Source organism: Bos grunniens, chromosome 14 (assembly GCF_055505025.1).
Source record: "Bos grunniens cultivar Pamir isolate PY7600 chromosome 14, Bosgru_T2T1.0, whole genome shotgun sequence".
In the NCBI taxonomy this organism is placed as follows: domain Eukaryota; kingdom Metazoa; phylum Chordata; class Mammalia; order Artiodactyla; family Bovidae; genus Bos; species Bos grunniens.
This window is the reverse complement of record NC_141178.1, coordinates 59,320,960-59,339,544: the sequence shown is the minus strand read 5'-3', so window position 1 is coordinate 59,339,544 and position 18,585 is coordinate 59,320,960. Positions and strand designations below refer to the sequence as shown.

General features: G+C 40.3%; 1 protein-coding gene across 23 annotated transcripts in view; it reads right to left on the bottom strand.

The window, feature by feature from the left end:
* Positions 1 to 18,585, bottom strand: part of TMEM68 (transmembrane protein 68) — a 41,963-nt gene that overhangs the window by 22,232 nt on the left and 1,146 nt on the right. For 15 of the 23 annotated variants that reach the window (XR_015140847.1, XR_015140850.1, XR_015140853.1 and 12 more), the window contains exon 2: positions 9,830 to 10,223. The exons of 4 other annotated variants lie outside the window; for them this stretch is intronic. Coding sequence is in view for 12 of the 19 variants with exons in the window: in XM_086336959.1 (XP_086193085.1) it covers positions 9,830 to 10,154 (325 nt within the window). In the remaining 7 variants the exon portion in view is untranslated. Of the gene's footprint in view, positions 1 to 9,829; positions 10,224 to 10,826; positions 10,872 to 18,585 lie in introns of all 23 variants that reach the window. 4 more of the 23 variants (XR_015140848.1, XR_015140851.1, XM_086336945.1 and 1 more) reach the window with 1 other exon arrangement.

Sequence of the window (18,585 nt, the reverse complement as noted above, 5' to 3'; positions counted from 1 at the left end):
CCCATGGACAGAGGAGCCTGGCAGGCTACAGTCCATGGGGTCACAAAGTCGGACACTACTAAGCGAATGAACAACAAATATATACATATACATCATTCTTCACAAATTCTTCCCATTCTATTCATTCAAAACAAAGATGACTCTATAGGATCTAACTACTACATGTGGAGAAAAAAATGTGATGAGAGATTTGAACTAAATGTCAAGAAAATCTCTCTCCTGTAGTATGAGTGGGACTAAAGACATGCCAGCCCTCACCTCTCCTCCCACCATTCTGTGCTGTGGGTGGACTGTGGGAAACACATATAAAAGGTTGAGGTAAGCTCCACACGTGTCAGTAAAAACTACCCTGCGTGTTTCATCCCAGGAGGTGGGAAATGGCACTGTGCAGGAGAGGGCATGCGATCCTGGCCCTGGTCTAAGACCTGCTTTTGCCTCCCTTCTCTCCACCAGGGGGGGTTGTTATAGATCAGAGCCTCAGCTGGACCTGGCAAAGAGAAAACAGGAGCATCCAGAGGCCACGGCCAAGGGCAATGAGGCCCAAAGAAAAAGGAAGGAAGTCTTCAGTGACTAAAGGGGAGAAGGAAAAGCAAGTTCCTGTGGCCAGACTCTCCCACACAGAACTGCTGACCCAAGACTGCAACTTACACACGAAAGACATGATGTCCAGAATACAGAAATCTGAAACTGCCAGTGTGCTTCTTTAAGAAAAAAAAAAACCTTTAATTTCAGTTTTGTCCCATAGTTGACTTGCAAAGAGTAAAAACATTAATAGACAGTATTATTCAAAAATCTCTTGATTAAAATCCATTTTTTTTCTTTTTTTTTTTTAATTTTATTTTTAAACTTTACAATATTGTATTAGTTTTGCCAAATATCGAAATGAATCTGCCACAGGTATACCTGTGTTCCCCATCCTGAACCGTCCTCCCTCCTCCCTCCCCATACCCTCCCTCTGGGTCGTCCCAGTGCACCAGCCCCAAGCATCCAGTATCGTGCATCGAACCTGGACTGGCGACTCATTTCATACATATTATACATGTTTTAATGCCATTCTCCCAAATCTCCCCACCCTCTCCCTGTCCCACAGAGTCCATAAGACTGATCTATACATCAGTGCCTCTTTTGCTGTCTCGTACACAGGGTTATTGTTACCATCTTTCTAAATTCCATATATATGCGTTAGTATACTGTATTGGTGTTTTTCTTTCTGGCTTACTTCACTCTGTATTCCTTCAGTTTATCCCTTGTTAGATTTGCTAAGAAACAAACATTTAAATTATAAAGATTTAGGTGTAAATTTTAAGAGATTCATTTTTAAAGTAGTTTATAATATCTTTGGGCTTCCCAGATGACTGAGTGGTAAAAAATCCGCCTGCCAATGCAGAAAACTCGGGTTTGATCCTTGAGTCAGGAAGATCCCCTGGAGAAGGGAATGGCAACCCACTCCGATATTCTTGCCTGGGAAATCCCATGGACAGAGGAGCCTGGCAGGCTACAGTCCATGGGATTGCAAAAGAGTCGCACATGACTTAGTGACTAAACAACATAATATCTTCACCAAATAGATTAAGTGTGGTAACTGATTCTAGTATTGAAGAAATAAATTATTTGGTAATATATCAAATAAACTCAACAGAACGGTTTTAAAAATTAAATTTAATGATATTTCAAAATTGTGTTTCTGTACTGTTAACATTTCTTCCCAATTATCTAATTTTAGTTCAAGTAATTCAGTTTACTTAGAATCAGTCACTGAAGTTGCCTGAAGTTATCAAAAGGATAGATCATCCCAGCAGACAAACATTCTAAGAAATAAATAAAGAAATACTTCTTTAAGGGATTCTATACAGACTATTCCTTCGCTTCCCCTTTGTTTTCCAGAATAATTTTCTTTTAAAAGAATTGACAATTAATTGAACTGCTTCCATATTACCAAACCACCGGGTTGAAAGCAGAAAAATTCAATTCAGCAGTTCACTATCGACAACTAGAATTTACCATCTTTCCACTAAACCTTAAGCCCCAATATTCAACTGCATTGATCGTGAAGCATGGATGTGGTCATACCGTGCTTTCTGGTCCACTCAGAAAGCACCAGTGGATGGTCACACTGGTCAAACACTGTCAAGGCCTTTCAGACCCCAAAAAGGCCCATCAAGTGATGTCACATTCTTTCCTGTATCACATGGACCAGGGCGCGTCCCACCTCCACGCTGCCCACGTGACCGCCTCTAATGGAGCACTTCCTGTCACACGTTCATAGAAATGCTGGGGCGCTTTACCTGCTCCTCCCTTGGACTCTCTTTTCTGGTCACCACGTTCCGAGTGTTTACCTCCACTCTCTTAAGTATATCACTCCCTCTCCCTGACGTGGGTTTTGAAGTGCAACCCCGTCTTCTGCCTACAGGACCCGTCCTGGGTAGGGGTGATGGGTTCCAGCACTCAGAGAAAGACATCACTCTCCAAGACGGCTGTTGCCACTGACCATCCCTCTGCTGTTCAGGAAGGGGGCCTGGACATATGCACGTTTGTCCCCTTCACCAAGAACAGCCCTTCTCTGTGACGAATGTGGCTCTCCTGTTTTATGCCATGAAATGCATACTTATTTACCTCCCCTACTCTGCGCCTTGATCTTAAGAACTTTTCAGATTCTTTGGTTTCCCCCAGAGCTTCACTCGCAGGGATTTATTTATTATGTAATAAATGAGATAACTGCCTACCACCTTGCTTCCCAGGTGGCCTAGTGGTAAAGAATGCCCCCTTTCAATGCAATAGACACAGGTTCAATCCCTGGGTGGGGAAGATCCCCTGGAGGAAATGGCAACCCACTCCAATATTCTTGCCTGGAGAATCCCATGGACAGAGGAGCCTGGCAGGCTACTGTCCATGGGGTTGAAAAGAGTGGGACACAACTGAAGCGACTGAGCAGGCAAGCATGCACCATAATTTCAGATAAGGCTAATCTCCTAAGAGATGATCCCTTCTAAATATGACACCAAAAACCCGTTTGTAAGGCTGTACACCTACACACTATAGTAAAATGACAATACCATCCTTTTGGGTCTTCCTCAGGAAAGCAAACGGACCTAAAAAGCACACAAAATAAAGGCAAACTCCTGGCTGGGCACAGCATTCAATTGTCTCACAACTTAATTTCAGTCTACCTTTCCAGGTTCATCCTTCCACATAGTTCTCACCCAAGAAGAAGAATGACCCCTCTTTTGGTCCTGAATACATCCTGCATTTTACTCAATACCGGGGTGTCTGAATGTTTGAACACAGGTGGTTTTCCTACTGTGATTGTAATAATGAATCTTAGTTTTTTTCCTGCAACAATGTATCTTGGACATCTACTTGATAAACATATGTAGTGATCTCTTATTGATGATGTTTTAATGGCTATAAAGTATTCCATAATGAATTCCTATCACAGTTCATTGAGCCATTTCCCTATTTAGGGACACTGGACTGTTTCCAGTTTTTCACAAATAATTGCTGCAATGAACATTCATTTATATGCATCCTGTACACTGTGGGAGTTTACCACTAGACTGGATACTGAGACAACTGGATAGTAAGGGCAACTGACCATATGATACACCCATTTTAAATTATAACAGAAGCTACCGAATGGTCCTCCTGACTGGCTGCACTACAGTACTTTCTTAAAGGCGCTGAGCGTCCCTGTCTCCACATTCTTACTCTTTAATGTCAACAAACTAATTTTTGCCAATATTTTGAGTAAAAATGATATCTTAGCATAAGTTTTAATTTGCACTTTCCTAATTACTAGGGGGCTTGTGAATCTGTCATAATTGTTGGCATTTATGTTTGGGTCATTTTCAGATCACATGTTTAGACCATTTAAATTGGATTTTTTTAATTTACTATTACTTTGCCAACAAAAGTCTGTCTAGTCAAGGCTATGGTTTTTCCAGTGGTCATGTATGGATATGAGAGTTGGACTGTAAAGAAAGCTGAGTGCCAAAGAATCGATGCTTGTGAACTGTGGTGTTGGAGAAGACTCTTGAGAGTCCCTTGGCCTGCAAGGAGATCCAACCAGTCCATCCTAAAGGAGATCAGTCCTGGGTGCTCATTGGAAGGACTGAAGCTGAAACTCCAATACTTTGGCCACGTGACACAAAGAACTGACTCACTGGAAAAGACCCTGATGCTGGGAAAGATAGAGGGCAGGAGGAAAAGGGGACGACAGAAGATGAGATGGTTGGATGGCATCATCAACTTGATGGGCTGGGTTTGGGTAGACTCCGGGAGTTGGTGATGGACAGGAAGGCCTGGCGTGCTGTGGTTCACAGGGTCGCAAAGAGTCAGACATGACTGAGCGACTGAACTGAAGTTATGCTGTAAATGACCTACCCTGATCTGCCCCATCTTTTGACACAATTTTTAGTTATTCCCAATAGCTTTTGTTTTGCATCTTCTTTAAGATCTTCCATACTTTAAGGTCATCAAGTATTTTCCTGTCTTTTCATGTTGACCTCAAACACCACTTTTATCACTTACTACATTCATGCTTCTAACTTTTTAATGTTTGATCTACTTGTGATAATCCTTTCCCTGGACCAACACTATAATTTTAATCATGATAAATGTTGATGCTTTTGATATGATAGGGGAAACGCCCTCTTTTATTTCCAATTTTCCTTGGTTATTCTTCTTTACTCTTCTATATGAATTTTAGAAGTTGACGAAAAATCAGTTATATTGAATTAGTAAATGAACTGGGAGTACGGGCTGTAGAAGGGACATCTATATTACACCAAGACTTTGTATCCACTTCAACTTTTTTGAATTCCATCTGTAAAGCATATAGTTTCTCCTTAAAGTTCTTACATGTTGTTAGATTTAGTCTCAAACAGAATGTTTTATTTCCATTTTAAAAATGATTATTGGTAGTATATGATTTTGTGTTTAACAAACTTATCAGTACTAGTAAGTGGATTCACTTAGTTCTTTCAGGCCTCTTTTCTCATCTCTTCACTTATTTCCAGGAGCTCCAAGAGAATGTTAAATAGTAGAGGTTGAGAGCATCCTTGTCCTATTTTCTTCTTATGGGAATTGCTTTTACTACTTCTCTAATGTGGATCATTTTTGTTGAATATTTCTGGAACTTTATTAAAGTAATACCTTTAGTCTTCACTAAGTTTTTTTTTTTATCATAAGTACTGAATTTTATAAAACTACTTTGAGACTGACCTACAAATCTCCCTTTTGTGTTCTCCTTAGTTTCTTTGGCAAAGTTCTGCTATCCTTGTAAAATAAACTGTTTAACTCCACTTTTTCCTACACTCTCACTTTACGAGGGGCATTATCTGTTACTTAAAAGTTTAGCATAACTGTGGGCTCTCAGCCCTTTGTGAAGAGAGGAGGGTATAGACTTTGATCACTGTTTCAATATTTATTGTATGATTATTGGTCTGCTCTGTTTCTCTCTCCTTCTTGAACCAATTTTGATCATTTTTCTTTTCCTTCAAAAAAAACTATGTACTTAATTTTTAAATATAATGGTGTGAAGTGAAGTGAGGTGAAGTGAAAGTCACTCAGTCATGTCTGACTCTTCACAACCTCATGGACTATACAGTCCACAGAATTCTCCAGGCCAGAATACTGGAGTCAGTAGCCTTTCCCTTCTTCAGGGGATCTTCCCAACCCAGGGATCAAACCCAGGTCTCCCGCATTGCAGACAGATTCTTCACCAGCTAAGCCACCAGGGAAGCCCAAGAATACTGGAGTGGGTACCCTATCCCTTCTCCAGCGGATCTTCCCGACCCGGGAATCAAACCAGGATCTCCTGCATTGCAGGTGGATTCTGTGAAATAGTTACTCAGTTATTTCCCCACTCATTCTTCAAAACCTTGTTTAAAAACTACTTCCTCCATGAATAGTGCTTTCACTTTTGTCCCATAGAAACAAGAATGGACACTTATTGAGGGTTCACCTGCCAGGCACTGTATTGGACCCATAGTAATTATGTCATATGGTCCTCACGGAATTCCTGCACTGATGAGGAAACCCAAGGAAGCAAAACCCACATAACCAACTACTCAAGGTCACACGGTGGCGGGGAGGGGGCTGGGGGAGGGCGGCTGTGTCCTTGCCCCTCACCTCACCTCCTACCAGAGGTGCGTGCAGGCTAACCTGCACCTGAGACTGTCGAATGCTCGTGGCCATCCACTCACTGAGCTGTGCAGTCTCTTTAGTGAGTTACTGTCAGCATTTTCTTTTTAAATAAGAGAGAGCAGGATAGAAAACAGAGCAGATCACATGAAGACAGTCTCTACACACTTGATGAAGTAGATATACCTGTGCGTATACACTGGATGGCAGAATGCATTTCTTGCTAGCAACAAGAGTCAAAACCTTGACAGCCTAAAAATGTGCTTTGAAAATACTAGGAATCTTGAACACAGTAGGTGTGTGAAGTTGAACTTAATAATGACCAAGAGGCAAGTAATGTATTTTAGTGCTTTCCAAATTATTGGAGCAAGATGCTCTATAATTATGAGAGCTAACATTTGTTGAATTTTTATTACATAATAGAAATTATTCTAAGTACTTTATATCAAGATCCAATGAATCCTTAAAACAACCAATTTTACAGAAGAGGAAAATGAAGTTCAGGAAAGTTTAGTATCTTGTTTGAAGAGAAAGGTTATTTACATAGCTTTAAAGGAGATCTTCCAAGACATTTATCAATTAAAAAGTAAAAACTAGCAACTCTCTGGTGGGGAAACCTAGCAGACACCTCCTCAATCAAGTGATCAAAGTCACCATCACTGGTCTTAACACGTGTTAACATCAGGCACCTCGGATACAATGTACTGAGAATGCACCATCAGTGAGATTCTGGTCAAAAATGCACAACTTCGAATTAATTATGGAAAACATCATACCTAAATTAAGAGACAGTCCACAAAATCACTGAGCAGTACTCTGCAAAAGTGTGAAGGTGATAAAGACAAAAAACCCGTTTTAAATTGGAGAAGATATGACAACTAAATGCAGGATGGGATCCTGGTAAAAGGACTCTGGCAGGGAACCTGGTAAGATTCGAATAATATCTGTAGTTTGGTTGATAATGTTGTACCACTGTTAATATGATAACTGTAGAAATGGTTATATAAGATGCCAACATTAGGGGAAGACTGAGTGAAAAACAGCAGGAACTCTGCACTATTTTTGCAACTTTTCTGTAATTCTAAAATTTTTTTTAAAATGAAGTTTTAAAAAGTCCTAATTGAAAAAAAAAAAAGTCCTAATTGTTGAAAAGGAAGAGGGAGAAACAGCAAAGGAAGCAAGGTAACCTGCCGGAGGTCACCCAGCTGTGACTGGGGAGAGGCTGGTTTGAGCTCCAGCCGGTGGACCAGGCATCCTTCCCTGTGTGAGACACAGGAGGTGAAAGAAAACTAACCCACCTGAAGGAGAGCGGGAAGGTTCTCTTGAAACCCCAATTTAATTTTCCATGAAAAAACTCTTCTACAATTCTATAAAGCAGTTATCCTTCAATTAAAAAATAAATTTAAATATATATATATGCAAAAAAAAAGGAAAAAAAAACTACTGCCTGTGGTTTAACTTGGAGGACCCTTTAAGTGAATTAAATATGTCCATGTTTTTAAAAAATAGTAATAAATGTGAAGTAAAGAAGTCAAAATTGCTATAATTTAAAGGCTGTAAACAACTTGAAGGTAGGGACCTCATTGACAAACTACCTAAAAACGCAGGTATTTAAAAAAATATCAGATTCATGTTCCTTGATGTAGTAGAATCAGAGAATGGTTTGCAAAATGCCAGAGCACTTACATAATATACAGTAGAGGGTAAAATTTAAGTTCAAAACAGGAAACACTGGATAGATTTTTGTATAAAGATACTTATAGTAAACCAATTACAAATAAACAACAGTGTAACAGGTAACTAACTAAATTAGCTATAGGATTTACAGAGTCTTTGGAAAAGACTCTGATGCTGGGAGGGATTGGGGGCAGGAGGAGAAGGGGACGACAGAGGATGAGATGGCTGGATGGCATCACTGACTCGATGGACGTGAGTCTGGGTGAACTCCGGGAGTTGGTGATGGACAGGGAGGCCTGGCGTGCTGTGATTCATGGGGTCGCAAAGAGTCGGACACGACTGAGCGACTGATCTGATCTGATACAGTCATTACCACTCAAGTAAGAAGGCTCGGTGACATGAAGATACTAGTCTGCCACACAAATAAAAAGCAATAAACATACCAGAATTCAATGGCCTGGCAAATTTTAGGTGGCTGTTATTTTCTTCTCCATATTTATTTTTACTTGCCACATTTTCTACAATGAACATTTTTATTAGTTAAAAACTTCTCTGAAGATTCTTTACAAAGCATAAATTAGAACTGATTTCACATCAATACAAAATCTGAATGTGCACACAAATGCCTATTGTGTATGTCACTAAAAGAGTGGAGAAAACTGTTTTTAAAAGCATCACCTATCCCAATAAAATACAATGTTAAATTATCATAACAGAACATTAAAACAGGGTAGTAATCTATATTTTTACTTCCTCTGAGCCATAGGGGCATATTTAGAAATACATCAGAAAAATAAAGAATAAATACTTCAAAATTATATACTCGCTTACAAAATAAGTTCAACACTTGGAATTTATAGAAATTAAATATCTCCTGAAATATAAATAAATTCAAATTCCTTACTATATGCATTATCCTAAAATACGGGCGGTTACAAGTGGGAGAGGGGCATAGACTCCTGAGTCCTATAAACCAGGCCACTGCATTCTGTCTCACTGCTGTATAGACAATGAACAATAGCCATCTACACAGACGCAGGCTCTGGTCATGGAATGCGGAGACACCATCCCACGGTGGGTGAACAGCCACCAGAGAGTGTGAGGGCTGTGCTGACTGGCAAGGGCATTGGTATTAGCAGGTACATAGTAAATTCCCTACATCAGTAGCGTGTGTTTCCTGTCTGCATACCCTCTGACCACCACTGCTGGGAGTCCGAGCCCCCAGCCAGGGACAGACCTGCTGCACAGCACAGGTCAGGGACGCACAGGCCGAGACCCGGAAACCAGGGGCTGCGTCCTGGCTCTTCTCCCTGCTGTCCTAGCAGCCTTGGGCAAATGACAACCTCTCTGTTCTTCAGTTTCCTTATGAGAAACATGTAAAATGGAGTTAATACATGGGCTCCATCTACTGTGTTATAAGAACTGATGCATGTTAAGCATTGGACACCGGATGGCATGGTCAAGTGCTCAAAAATGACTTGCAGGCATATGTAGATTTAAAGTGACAACACGTTAGCTTAGTAAGTCACACAATGACTTCCGAAATGAGGCAAACAGAAAATGGGTAAATTTTGGTATATAGATTATATTTAATTTAAAAATATTATTACTTAATATTTCATTGTTTAAAAATCTCGACACTGGGAAAGTCAAACTTACTTTGAACAAAATGGGAATAAACACGAAATAATTAAAGCACTTTCAAAACAGTTTTCTATACTATTTTGTCTCTTACTCTTTTAGATGTTAAATATTCATTTTTTAATTTTAGCTTATTGTCATATTCTACACAGCTATATGGTTCTTTGTTTAATGGAAACGAATGTATTTAGAAGAAAACCACTTTAATAAAGACATACATGTGCACCACACATGCAAACAGATAAGAGAAAACAATAACTCTCCCCTCCATCATATTTTTCAACATCTCTTCAATCAACCACAGGGACAGTGATGGGGTGTCAGTGCATCCACACCAGCAGGAGCTCAGAGCACAAAGCGATCTGCTTACCATGCCAGACAGCCGCATGTCCGTCCCACAGGGTCGCCACCGTCTTCCTCGCACCATCCCACAGATTATGGGAGTAGGCTTCTTTTAGCACATTCTTCCTCTTATAAATGTGTAAGAAAATTATTGTAAGGTAGAGCAGAAAGATGGTGAAGTAAGGGAGTATTAAAAGGAGGAGTGGTGTGAAAACCCACAAGAGGTAGTTTGCAAAATTCCAGTAGTCCTCCAAGTGCTCCACACCAAACCACGCTTCAAGGACGTGGATTAGACAAGTCATGGAGGACATGGAGTCCTGTCCCACACCAAAACTTTGGTTCTTGTTGGTCATTTTTTTTTAGGTGGAAACAGCAAACGCGGTCTCTTTCTGCATTGTCATGGCAGGTCTTCAACTTAGCCACTGGAAGGGAAAAATAATCCAACGTGATTCTCTTTGCAGCTGAGAGGTTAAATGTTTTGGTCTACATAAAAATATGGTGCAGAGTCATTTAATACCAAAAATGAGTCAGTTGTTAACTCTCAACTTCGTTGAAGATCTACATGTGAAAATGGGTATCCTCTGTCCACTCATGAAGCGTGCTGGGCTTAGCTTCTGAAAATAACTCACAAGCTACAGTTACAAGAGGAAAACAAAGCCAATGAATGAAACTGCAGCTTGATCTGAATAATTTGACTATATCTTAAGTGAATCATACTCAGCATTTGTATCTTAAACTGAGTTATGTTGAGATAACTATTCTTCACAGAAGAAAACATCAATTATCTGATTCAATAAAAGTAACCCAATTCTTTAGGAAATGATGACATATGTTTTTGGGTATTATCTTTTACAAGCAGGTTTATAGAAAAGCTCTCTGTTCCTTTTATGTTATACAATAATAAAAATTTACCAACATAGTTTTTATCTTATATGTCACTAAAATTTCTCTTGTATCTTAAATGACTGAAGAAACAGAGCATACAATTATTTTATGTAACTCCCTAAAGCACTCACTTAACTTACCAGAAATTAGATAAATATTTTGTCCCAAGCTTCAATGTCTGTATTCTGGAAAATACCATATACAAATGGAAGAAATATATGATTTAAAAAATATAACCATTAATACCTAGAGATAGACTTTCCATAAAATAAATGGCAAGAGACATAAACACAGTGTGTGACAAACATGTTTCCTGCCCTACACCAGTGCATCATAATTCAAAATTATACTCATGCTACCAAAGCTTTCAGTGAGGACCCCTAGTACTGTTTTAGCTCTCTATTATAAACGGTTCCTCCGTTCACGGGCTTTCCCAGGCAAGAATTCTGCAGTAGGTTGCCAGTTCCTCCTCCAGGGGATCTTCCTGAACCAGGGATCAACCCACATCCCCGGCATTGCAGGCAGATTCTTTACCACTAAGCAACTTAGGAAGCCCCTGTACTCTAAACACCCCCACCTAAGACGTTTTTTAACTTAGAGTTACAGAAAACTGTGCTTCTTTAGAGAAACAATATGAAGTTAGGATGTATAACAGGCAATGTCTCTTTTTAGTAACTGCTGGATAAGCTTATGGTCAAACATGATATTCGATGACACAACTGTATTAATCCTCATGATTACAATGTCCTAAGTAAGATATCCTCCTTCCATTCCTATGTTATCTGCTTCTGATTCTATTCTTAGAGATATTTTATCATTATTCCATACCATATAACCTTAACAAAAATCATCTCAAATCCTTTGTGGATGAGGTGGGAAAGGAAAAAAATGAAAGAAAGAGACTGAGGGAGAGAGAGACAGATGTATAAAAGAGCAATCACGTGATGTCTTGAAGCCAAGATTGTCTTGCTAATAAACTAGCATGTTGGCAGCACACAGAATCGACTTATTCTTCCAGGGATGGAGGATGTGTCTAATTTCCTGGTAATCCATAGCACTTATCTGTGAGAAATCTGGGCCTGTGGTGGTAAAAGCAGGTGGACACAGCCCACATTGAGCCCACAATCTGTGTTTTATTTACATCACGTTTTAACCAACCCGTCAAAAGAGTCAACCAGAAGAAAATGGCAACCCATTCCAGTATTCTTGCCTGGAAAATTCCACGGACAGAGGAACCTAGCGTGCTACTGTCCATGGGGTCGCAGAGAGTTGGACACAACTGAGTCTAAACATAAACACACCCAGAGTTAAACCACTAAAATTTATCAGTGTTTGAGCATTCAGAGTAAAACAACACAGCAAAACTTACTACTTTTTAAAATAAGAGCTTTCCTCACTAGGGTGGCTATCATCAAAAAAAAAGAAAAAGAGGAAAGTAACAAGTGATACTGATGATATCGCAAAATGAGAACCTTTGTACACTGCCAGTGGGAATATAAAATAGTGCAGTCACTGTGGAAATCAGTTTGGCAGTCCTCAAAAAGTTAAACACAGATTTACCACTGGACCCAGTAATTCTTATCCTAAGTATACACCCAAGAGAACTGAAAACATATTCACAGAAAAATCTGCATATAGTTGTTGACAGCAGCATTTAGTCATGAGAGCCAAAAATATGGAAACAACTCAAATGTCCATCAGTTGATGGATAAAAATATGCTATAGCCAGAAAAAAGATTGCTATGCTAAGTCACTTCATTCGTGTCCGACTCTGTGCGACCCCATAGACGGCAGCCCACCAGGCTCCCCCATCCCTGGGATTCTCCAGGCAAGAACACTGGAGTGGGTTGCCATTTCCTTCTCCAATGCATGAAAGTGAAAATTGAAAGTGAAGTCGCTCAGTCGTGTCCGACTCTTAGCGACCCCATGGATTGCAGCCTAACAGGCTCCTCCGTCCATGGGATTTTCCAGGCAAGAGTACTGGAGTGGGGTGCCATTGCCTTCTCCAAGAAAAAAGATTAATCAGGCACAAAAAGAAATGAAGTACTAGTTCATACCACAATATAAGTTCATACCACAATATTTCACTTATACAGTATAATAACATTATACTAGGTTAAAAAAAAAAAAAAGTCAGATACTGAAGGCCACATCTTACATGATTTCATTTCTATGAAACACCCAGAACAGGTTAATCCACCCAGACACAAAGGTTAGTGGCTGCCAGGGGCTGGCGGCAGGGCAATGACAAGCGACTGCCAATGGAAACAGAGGTGTCTTTGAGGGACAATAAAAATGTCCTGGAACTGGATGGTAGTGATGGCTGTACGACCTTGTGAATATACTAAAGACGACTGAGTGGCACATTTTTAAAATGGTGAATATTATGATGAATTATATCTCAACAGAGAGAGCTTTTGAATATTGTTAATACATTAAAATTTATGATAGCCTCTCTAATATGTTAAAAGCTTTTCCCAGGCCTGAAAACCAATCATTTTGGTGAGCTGACCCTTACTGTTTAATAGAACTGTCCCAGTAATCTAGTCTCATTTCCAATTTTTAATAGGATTCTAAAATCTCGTGATTTTAAAACCTTTAGTGCCTCCCTCCACTCAAACTGGTAATAGAACTCTACTCTTACCCCGGCCACATTCTGACCTATTACACATGCTTCACACACACAGAAGAGGGGAGAGGGTCAGTCCACAGGTAGACTCCTGGGGACAGAGGCTTCGAGGGCCCATCACAAGATCCCGCCACCCGGTAACTGCACCCCACGCACCTCCACAAATGGCCAACCCTTCGACTTAAAATATTCCAGAACAGAAAACTCAAAAGGTGCCCGTTCCACCTTCAAAGGTCTGCGTCTGTGCTCAGTCATGTCCAACTGTTTGTGACCCCGTGAACCGCAGCTCACCAGGCTCTTCTGTTCATGGGATTCTCCAGGCAAGAATACTGGAGTGGGTTGCCATTTCCTACTCCAGGGGATATTCCTGACTCAGGGATTGAACTGAACCTGTGTCTCCTACATCTCTTGCATTAGCAGGCAGATTCTTTACCACTGTGTCACCTGTTTGAACAAAGACCTGAGGACGTGAGGAAGCAAACCATGTGCGCCTTTGGAAGAGAATTCCTGACTGAAAGAATGGTAAGCACAAGCGATGTGCACTTTGGGGTGGAGTGAGGAGCAGAAAAGCAGGCAGGCGGAGGAAGAGGGGTGGGGTGGGCGGTTGGAAACAGGGAGCACTGTAGAATTTTGTGGGCTAACTTTTACCTAAGTGAGAGGGAAAAGGTGTCAGAAGGATGAGATTCCCAACTTCAGTTCTCAATGACGCTATGTCGAGAATACGCTGCACAGGGGGCAACAGGAAGTTACTGCGGTCACCAAGGTGAGTCATGAAGGTGGCAGGACAAGCATGCAGAGGGAAGGCTATAAGAGACGGTAAACTTCTGGATATATTTTGAGGATAAAGCCAATAGGATGCACTGGTGAATGAATGTAGAACGTGAATAAGAGGAGAAGTCTGGATGGCCACATGTTTTCAGGCAACATGGGTGGGGACACGGCAGGGTTCGCCCCTTATTGTGGAACCCAAGACAAGTTACATAACATCTCTCTGCCTCAGTCTCTCCATCTACAAATGAGGAAAACAGTATCAACCGAATAAGACTGTCCTGAAGTCCAAGATGGCAGAGGAGAAGAACGTGCACTCATCTTCTCATTCTTCAGTGCAAAGAAATAGAGGAAAAGAATAGAGTGGGAAAGACTAGAGATCGCTTTAAGAAAATTAGAGATACCAAGGGAACATTTCATGCAAAGATGGGCTCAATAAAGAACAGAAACGGTATGGACCTAACAGAAGCAGAAGATATTAAGAAGAGGTGGCAAGAATACACAGAACTATACAAAAAAATATCTTAATGACCCAGATAACCACGATGGTGTGATCACACTCAGGTAGAGCCAGATATCCTGGAATGCAAAGTCAACTGGGCCTTAGGAAGCATCACTATGAACAAAGCTAGTGGAGGTGATGGAATTCCAGCTAAGCTATTTCAAATCCTGAAGGATGATACTGTGAAAGTGCTGCACTCAATATGCTAGCAAATTTGGGAAACTCAGCAGTGGCCACATGACTGGAAAAGGTCAGTTTTCATTCCAATCCCAAAGAAAAGCAATGCCAAAGAATGTTCAAACTAGAGCACAATTGCAGTCATCTCACAAAATAATGCTCAAAATTCTCCACACTAGGCTTCAACAGTATGTGAACAGAGAACTTCCAGATGTTCAAGCTAGACTTAGAAAAGGCAGAGGAAACAGAAACCAAATTTCCAACATCCACTGGACCAAGAGAGTGCCAGAAAAACATCTACTTCTGCTTATTTTGACTATGCCAAAGCCTTTGACTGTGTGGATCACAACAAACTGTGGAAAATTCTTCAAGAGAGGGGAATACCAGACCACCTTACCTGCCTCCAGAGAAATCTGTATGCAAATCAAAAAGCAATAGTTAGAGCCCGACATGGAACAACAGACTGGTTCCAAATCAAGGCTATATATTGTCACCCTACTTATTTAACTTATATGCAGAGTACCTCATGCAAAATGCAGGGCTAGATGAATCACAAGCTGGAATCAAAATTGCCAGGAGAAATATCAATAACCTCAGATATGCAGATGACACCACCCTTATGGCAGAAAGCGAAGAGGAAGCCTCTTGATGAAAGTGAAAGAGGAGAGTGGAAAAGTTAGCTTAAAACTCAATATTCATGGGAACCGGTTCCATCACTTCATGGCAAATATATGGGGAAACAATGGAAACAGGAACAGACTTTATTTTCTTGGGCTCCAAAATCACTGCAGATGGTGACTACAACAATGAAATTAAAAGACTCTTGCTCCTTGGAAGAAAAGCTATTACAAACCTAGAGAGCAGAGACATTACTTTGTGACAAAGGTCCATCTAGTCAAACCTATGGTTTTCCCAGTAGTCATGTATAGATGTGAGAGTTGGACCATAAAGAAAGCTGACCGCTGAAGAATTGATTCTTTCAAATTGTGATGTTGGAGAAGATTCTTGAGAGTCCCTTGGACTGCAAAGAGATCCAACCAGTCAATCCTAAAGGAAATCAGTCCTGAATATTAATTGGAAGGACTGATGCTCCAATATTTTGGCCACCTGATAAGAAAAAGTGACTCATTGGAAAAGACCCCGATGCTGGGAAAGATTGAAGGCAGGAGGAGAAGGGGACGACAGAGGATGAGATGGTTGGATGGCATCACTGACTCAATGGACATAAGTTTGACCAAGATCCGGGAGTTGGCGATGAATAGGGAAGCCTGGCATGCTGCGGTCTGTGGGGTCCAAAGAGTCAGACACGACTGAGCGACTGAACTGAACTGAACTGAATAAGACTGTTGTGAACAAAGCTTAGAAGAGTGCCTTCCACCAGTAAAGCACTAAACAAGCATGACTATAATCAGTTTGCTTGTAAAAAGAGGGAGCTGCTGGAAGAACAGGTTTAGGCATCCCAGCAAATCCTGGCCATTAGGAATTCAGGTTTGAACACGTCCAGGTTGTACTGGACATCCAAGTGAAGATGTTCAACAGGCAGCTGGACACAGCAGAGTTTCACAGGAAGGTCAGGGCTAGAGTAATACATTTGGGAGTCAACAATATATAGACCAGTATTGAGAACTGGAAAACTAAAGAATATTCCTCTAGGGAATGAACATAAAATAAAAAAGCTTCCATGACTGAGCCTTGGGGCCCTCAACATTTTAGAAGCTGGGAAGCCAATGAGCAACTAATATCCTCCTTCCAGGAGCGACATCATGGACATCAGAATAAGAAAGGAGGAGTCCTCAATGATGCTGGGAGGTCTAGTAAGATGAGGAATGATAAGTGATCCTTGGATTTCACAACACAGAGGCACTGGCCAGCCCTGTTAGAACAGTTTTGATTCAGTGGGGGATAAAAGGTAAAGTAAGTTTAAGAAAGAGTGGGAGGGAATGAACTAGAGAGGAATGCTGTTGCGTAAAGGCACAGAAAAACAGGTTGGTGGGGAATGTGGGTCAAGTTTGTTGTTGTCTCACCGTGAATCAAACTACTGCAGTTTTTAATACCAATGATGATGTGTCAATGGGTGAACGAGAAACGGATGATCAAGAGAGAAGATAACTGCTGGGGCCTGGGCCAGAGGGGATAGAATACAGCGTACAAGAAAGAGGATGGCACGAAGAAGACTTACATCACTGACTATGAATTCATGTATTCAATAGCCATCAAGCAAGTATGTAGTTTGTGCTGGGCACTATTCTAAACACAGGAATGTATCAGTAAACAAAATAGATGGTTATATGAGAAAACATATGCAAAAGTACTTAGGATAATATGCCCAGGACATGTTAGTCACCTAAGCAATGCTGGCTAACTAAATACAGGTAGAGGTGAATTTGTTCATCCAAATCTTTAACAAAAATATGGACCAAGATAGAGTCCTTTCGCGAGAGAACTAACCAAGGAATTTAAATAACAAGCTTTTGAGCTGATAGAATACTCGTAAGAAAATGAGAAAATAGCTTTAGATCTCAATGAATACCACCTCTTAATTGTGCAGAAAAGTTAAAAACAGAAAGCCAAGTAGACTTACCCAGTTACTAAACTAATTCAGTGAAAAACTGAGTCAAAATTAAAACCCAGTCCTCCTACTTTCTACTTTGATTTTCATTACACTTTTTAAGTCTCACTCCCTCTCTGACACAAAGGCTAAAAATATTAACACTGTAATTTCTCTTTCCTCTACTTCTGCCTGGCCCTTTGCCCCCTCCAATTTGCCACAGACTATACATGACTCCCTACCACTTTATTTTCATCCAATAAAAACTATCCCTGTTTAAAAGATGTTTTGGAGGAGATTTATTTTAGTTACCAAGATTCCAGAGTATTTCCTAAGCCCCACCCCCCAAAAAAACTCTCCAATGACACACAGTTCTATGTATCATATACTTTCCCATCTGGAATTCATGTAACTTGTGAGGAAAAGCTGCCAAGTTGAAATATCAGCATGTCGATGTTGCTGATGAGGAACATTTACAGTAACTGACTTTGTAGATGTTAAAATGAGAATATTTCAAAAACCAGTAAAACAGAGGGCTATTTTGTTTTCTATAAAACCTTCAGGAAATAAATCTATTCTTCTTTTTTTCAATCATTACCAGTATTTTCATCACCATGGATGGTAGCAGATTCATTTCTTATATTTAGTATAGGAGCCAAATTGCAGATATGTTGAAAATGCCAGTTACAAGAAATACTCACTGAAACACTAATTAATTTTCCCTTTTTCTTTTTGTGTATTTCATAATGGTTTAACAGGGCTCTCACACTGTTTCAGTGAATAAGCATTCTACTTCAAACCATCAATAGAGCAGAAGTTTGGTTATCTAATATTTCAGTTATGCTATCTGGCAAAATCAACCATCTTATCTTTTGGCTTTCAAGCTTCAGACTCTTAAGTTCTGGCTGAATTCCCTTTCAAGATGTATTTCTTTTTCAATCCTAGAATGTCCCTCGATTCCTAGTTAAAATCTTCCACTCTGTTTGATAATTGATATTCTACCCTTATTTTTTTAACTGCCCTTATCCCCCAAATGTTACACATCCATACTAGTGTATCTGTAATTGTGCAGCACTCTTATCTTCTTGAGTCACTAACATGAGTAAGAAAGCAGTAAGGAGGCATGGCATGAATTTGAGCAAACTCCGGTAGATAATGGAGGACAGAGGTGCCCGACATTCTGCAACCATGGGGTCGACATTCTGCAACCATGGGGTCGCAAAGAGGCGGACTCAACTGAACCACAACAAACGATCAGGGAATAAACACTTCATT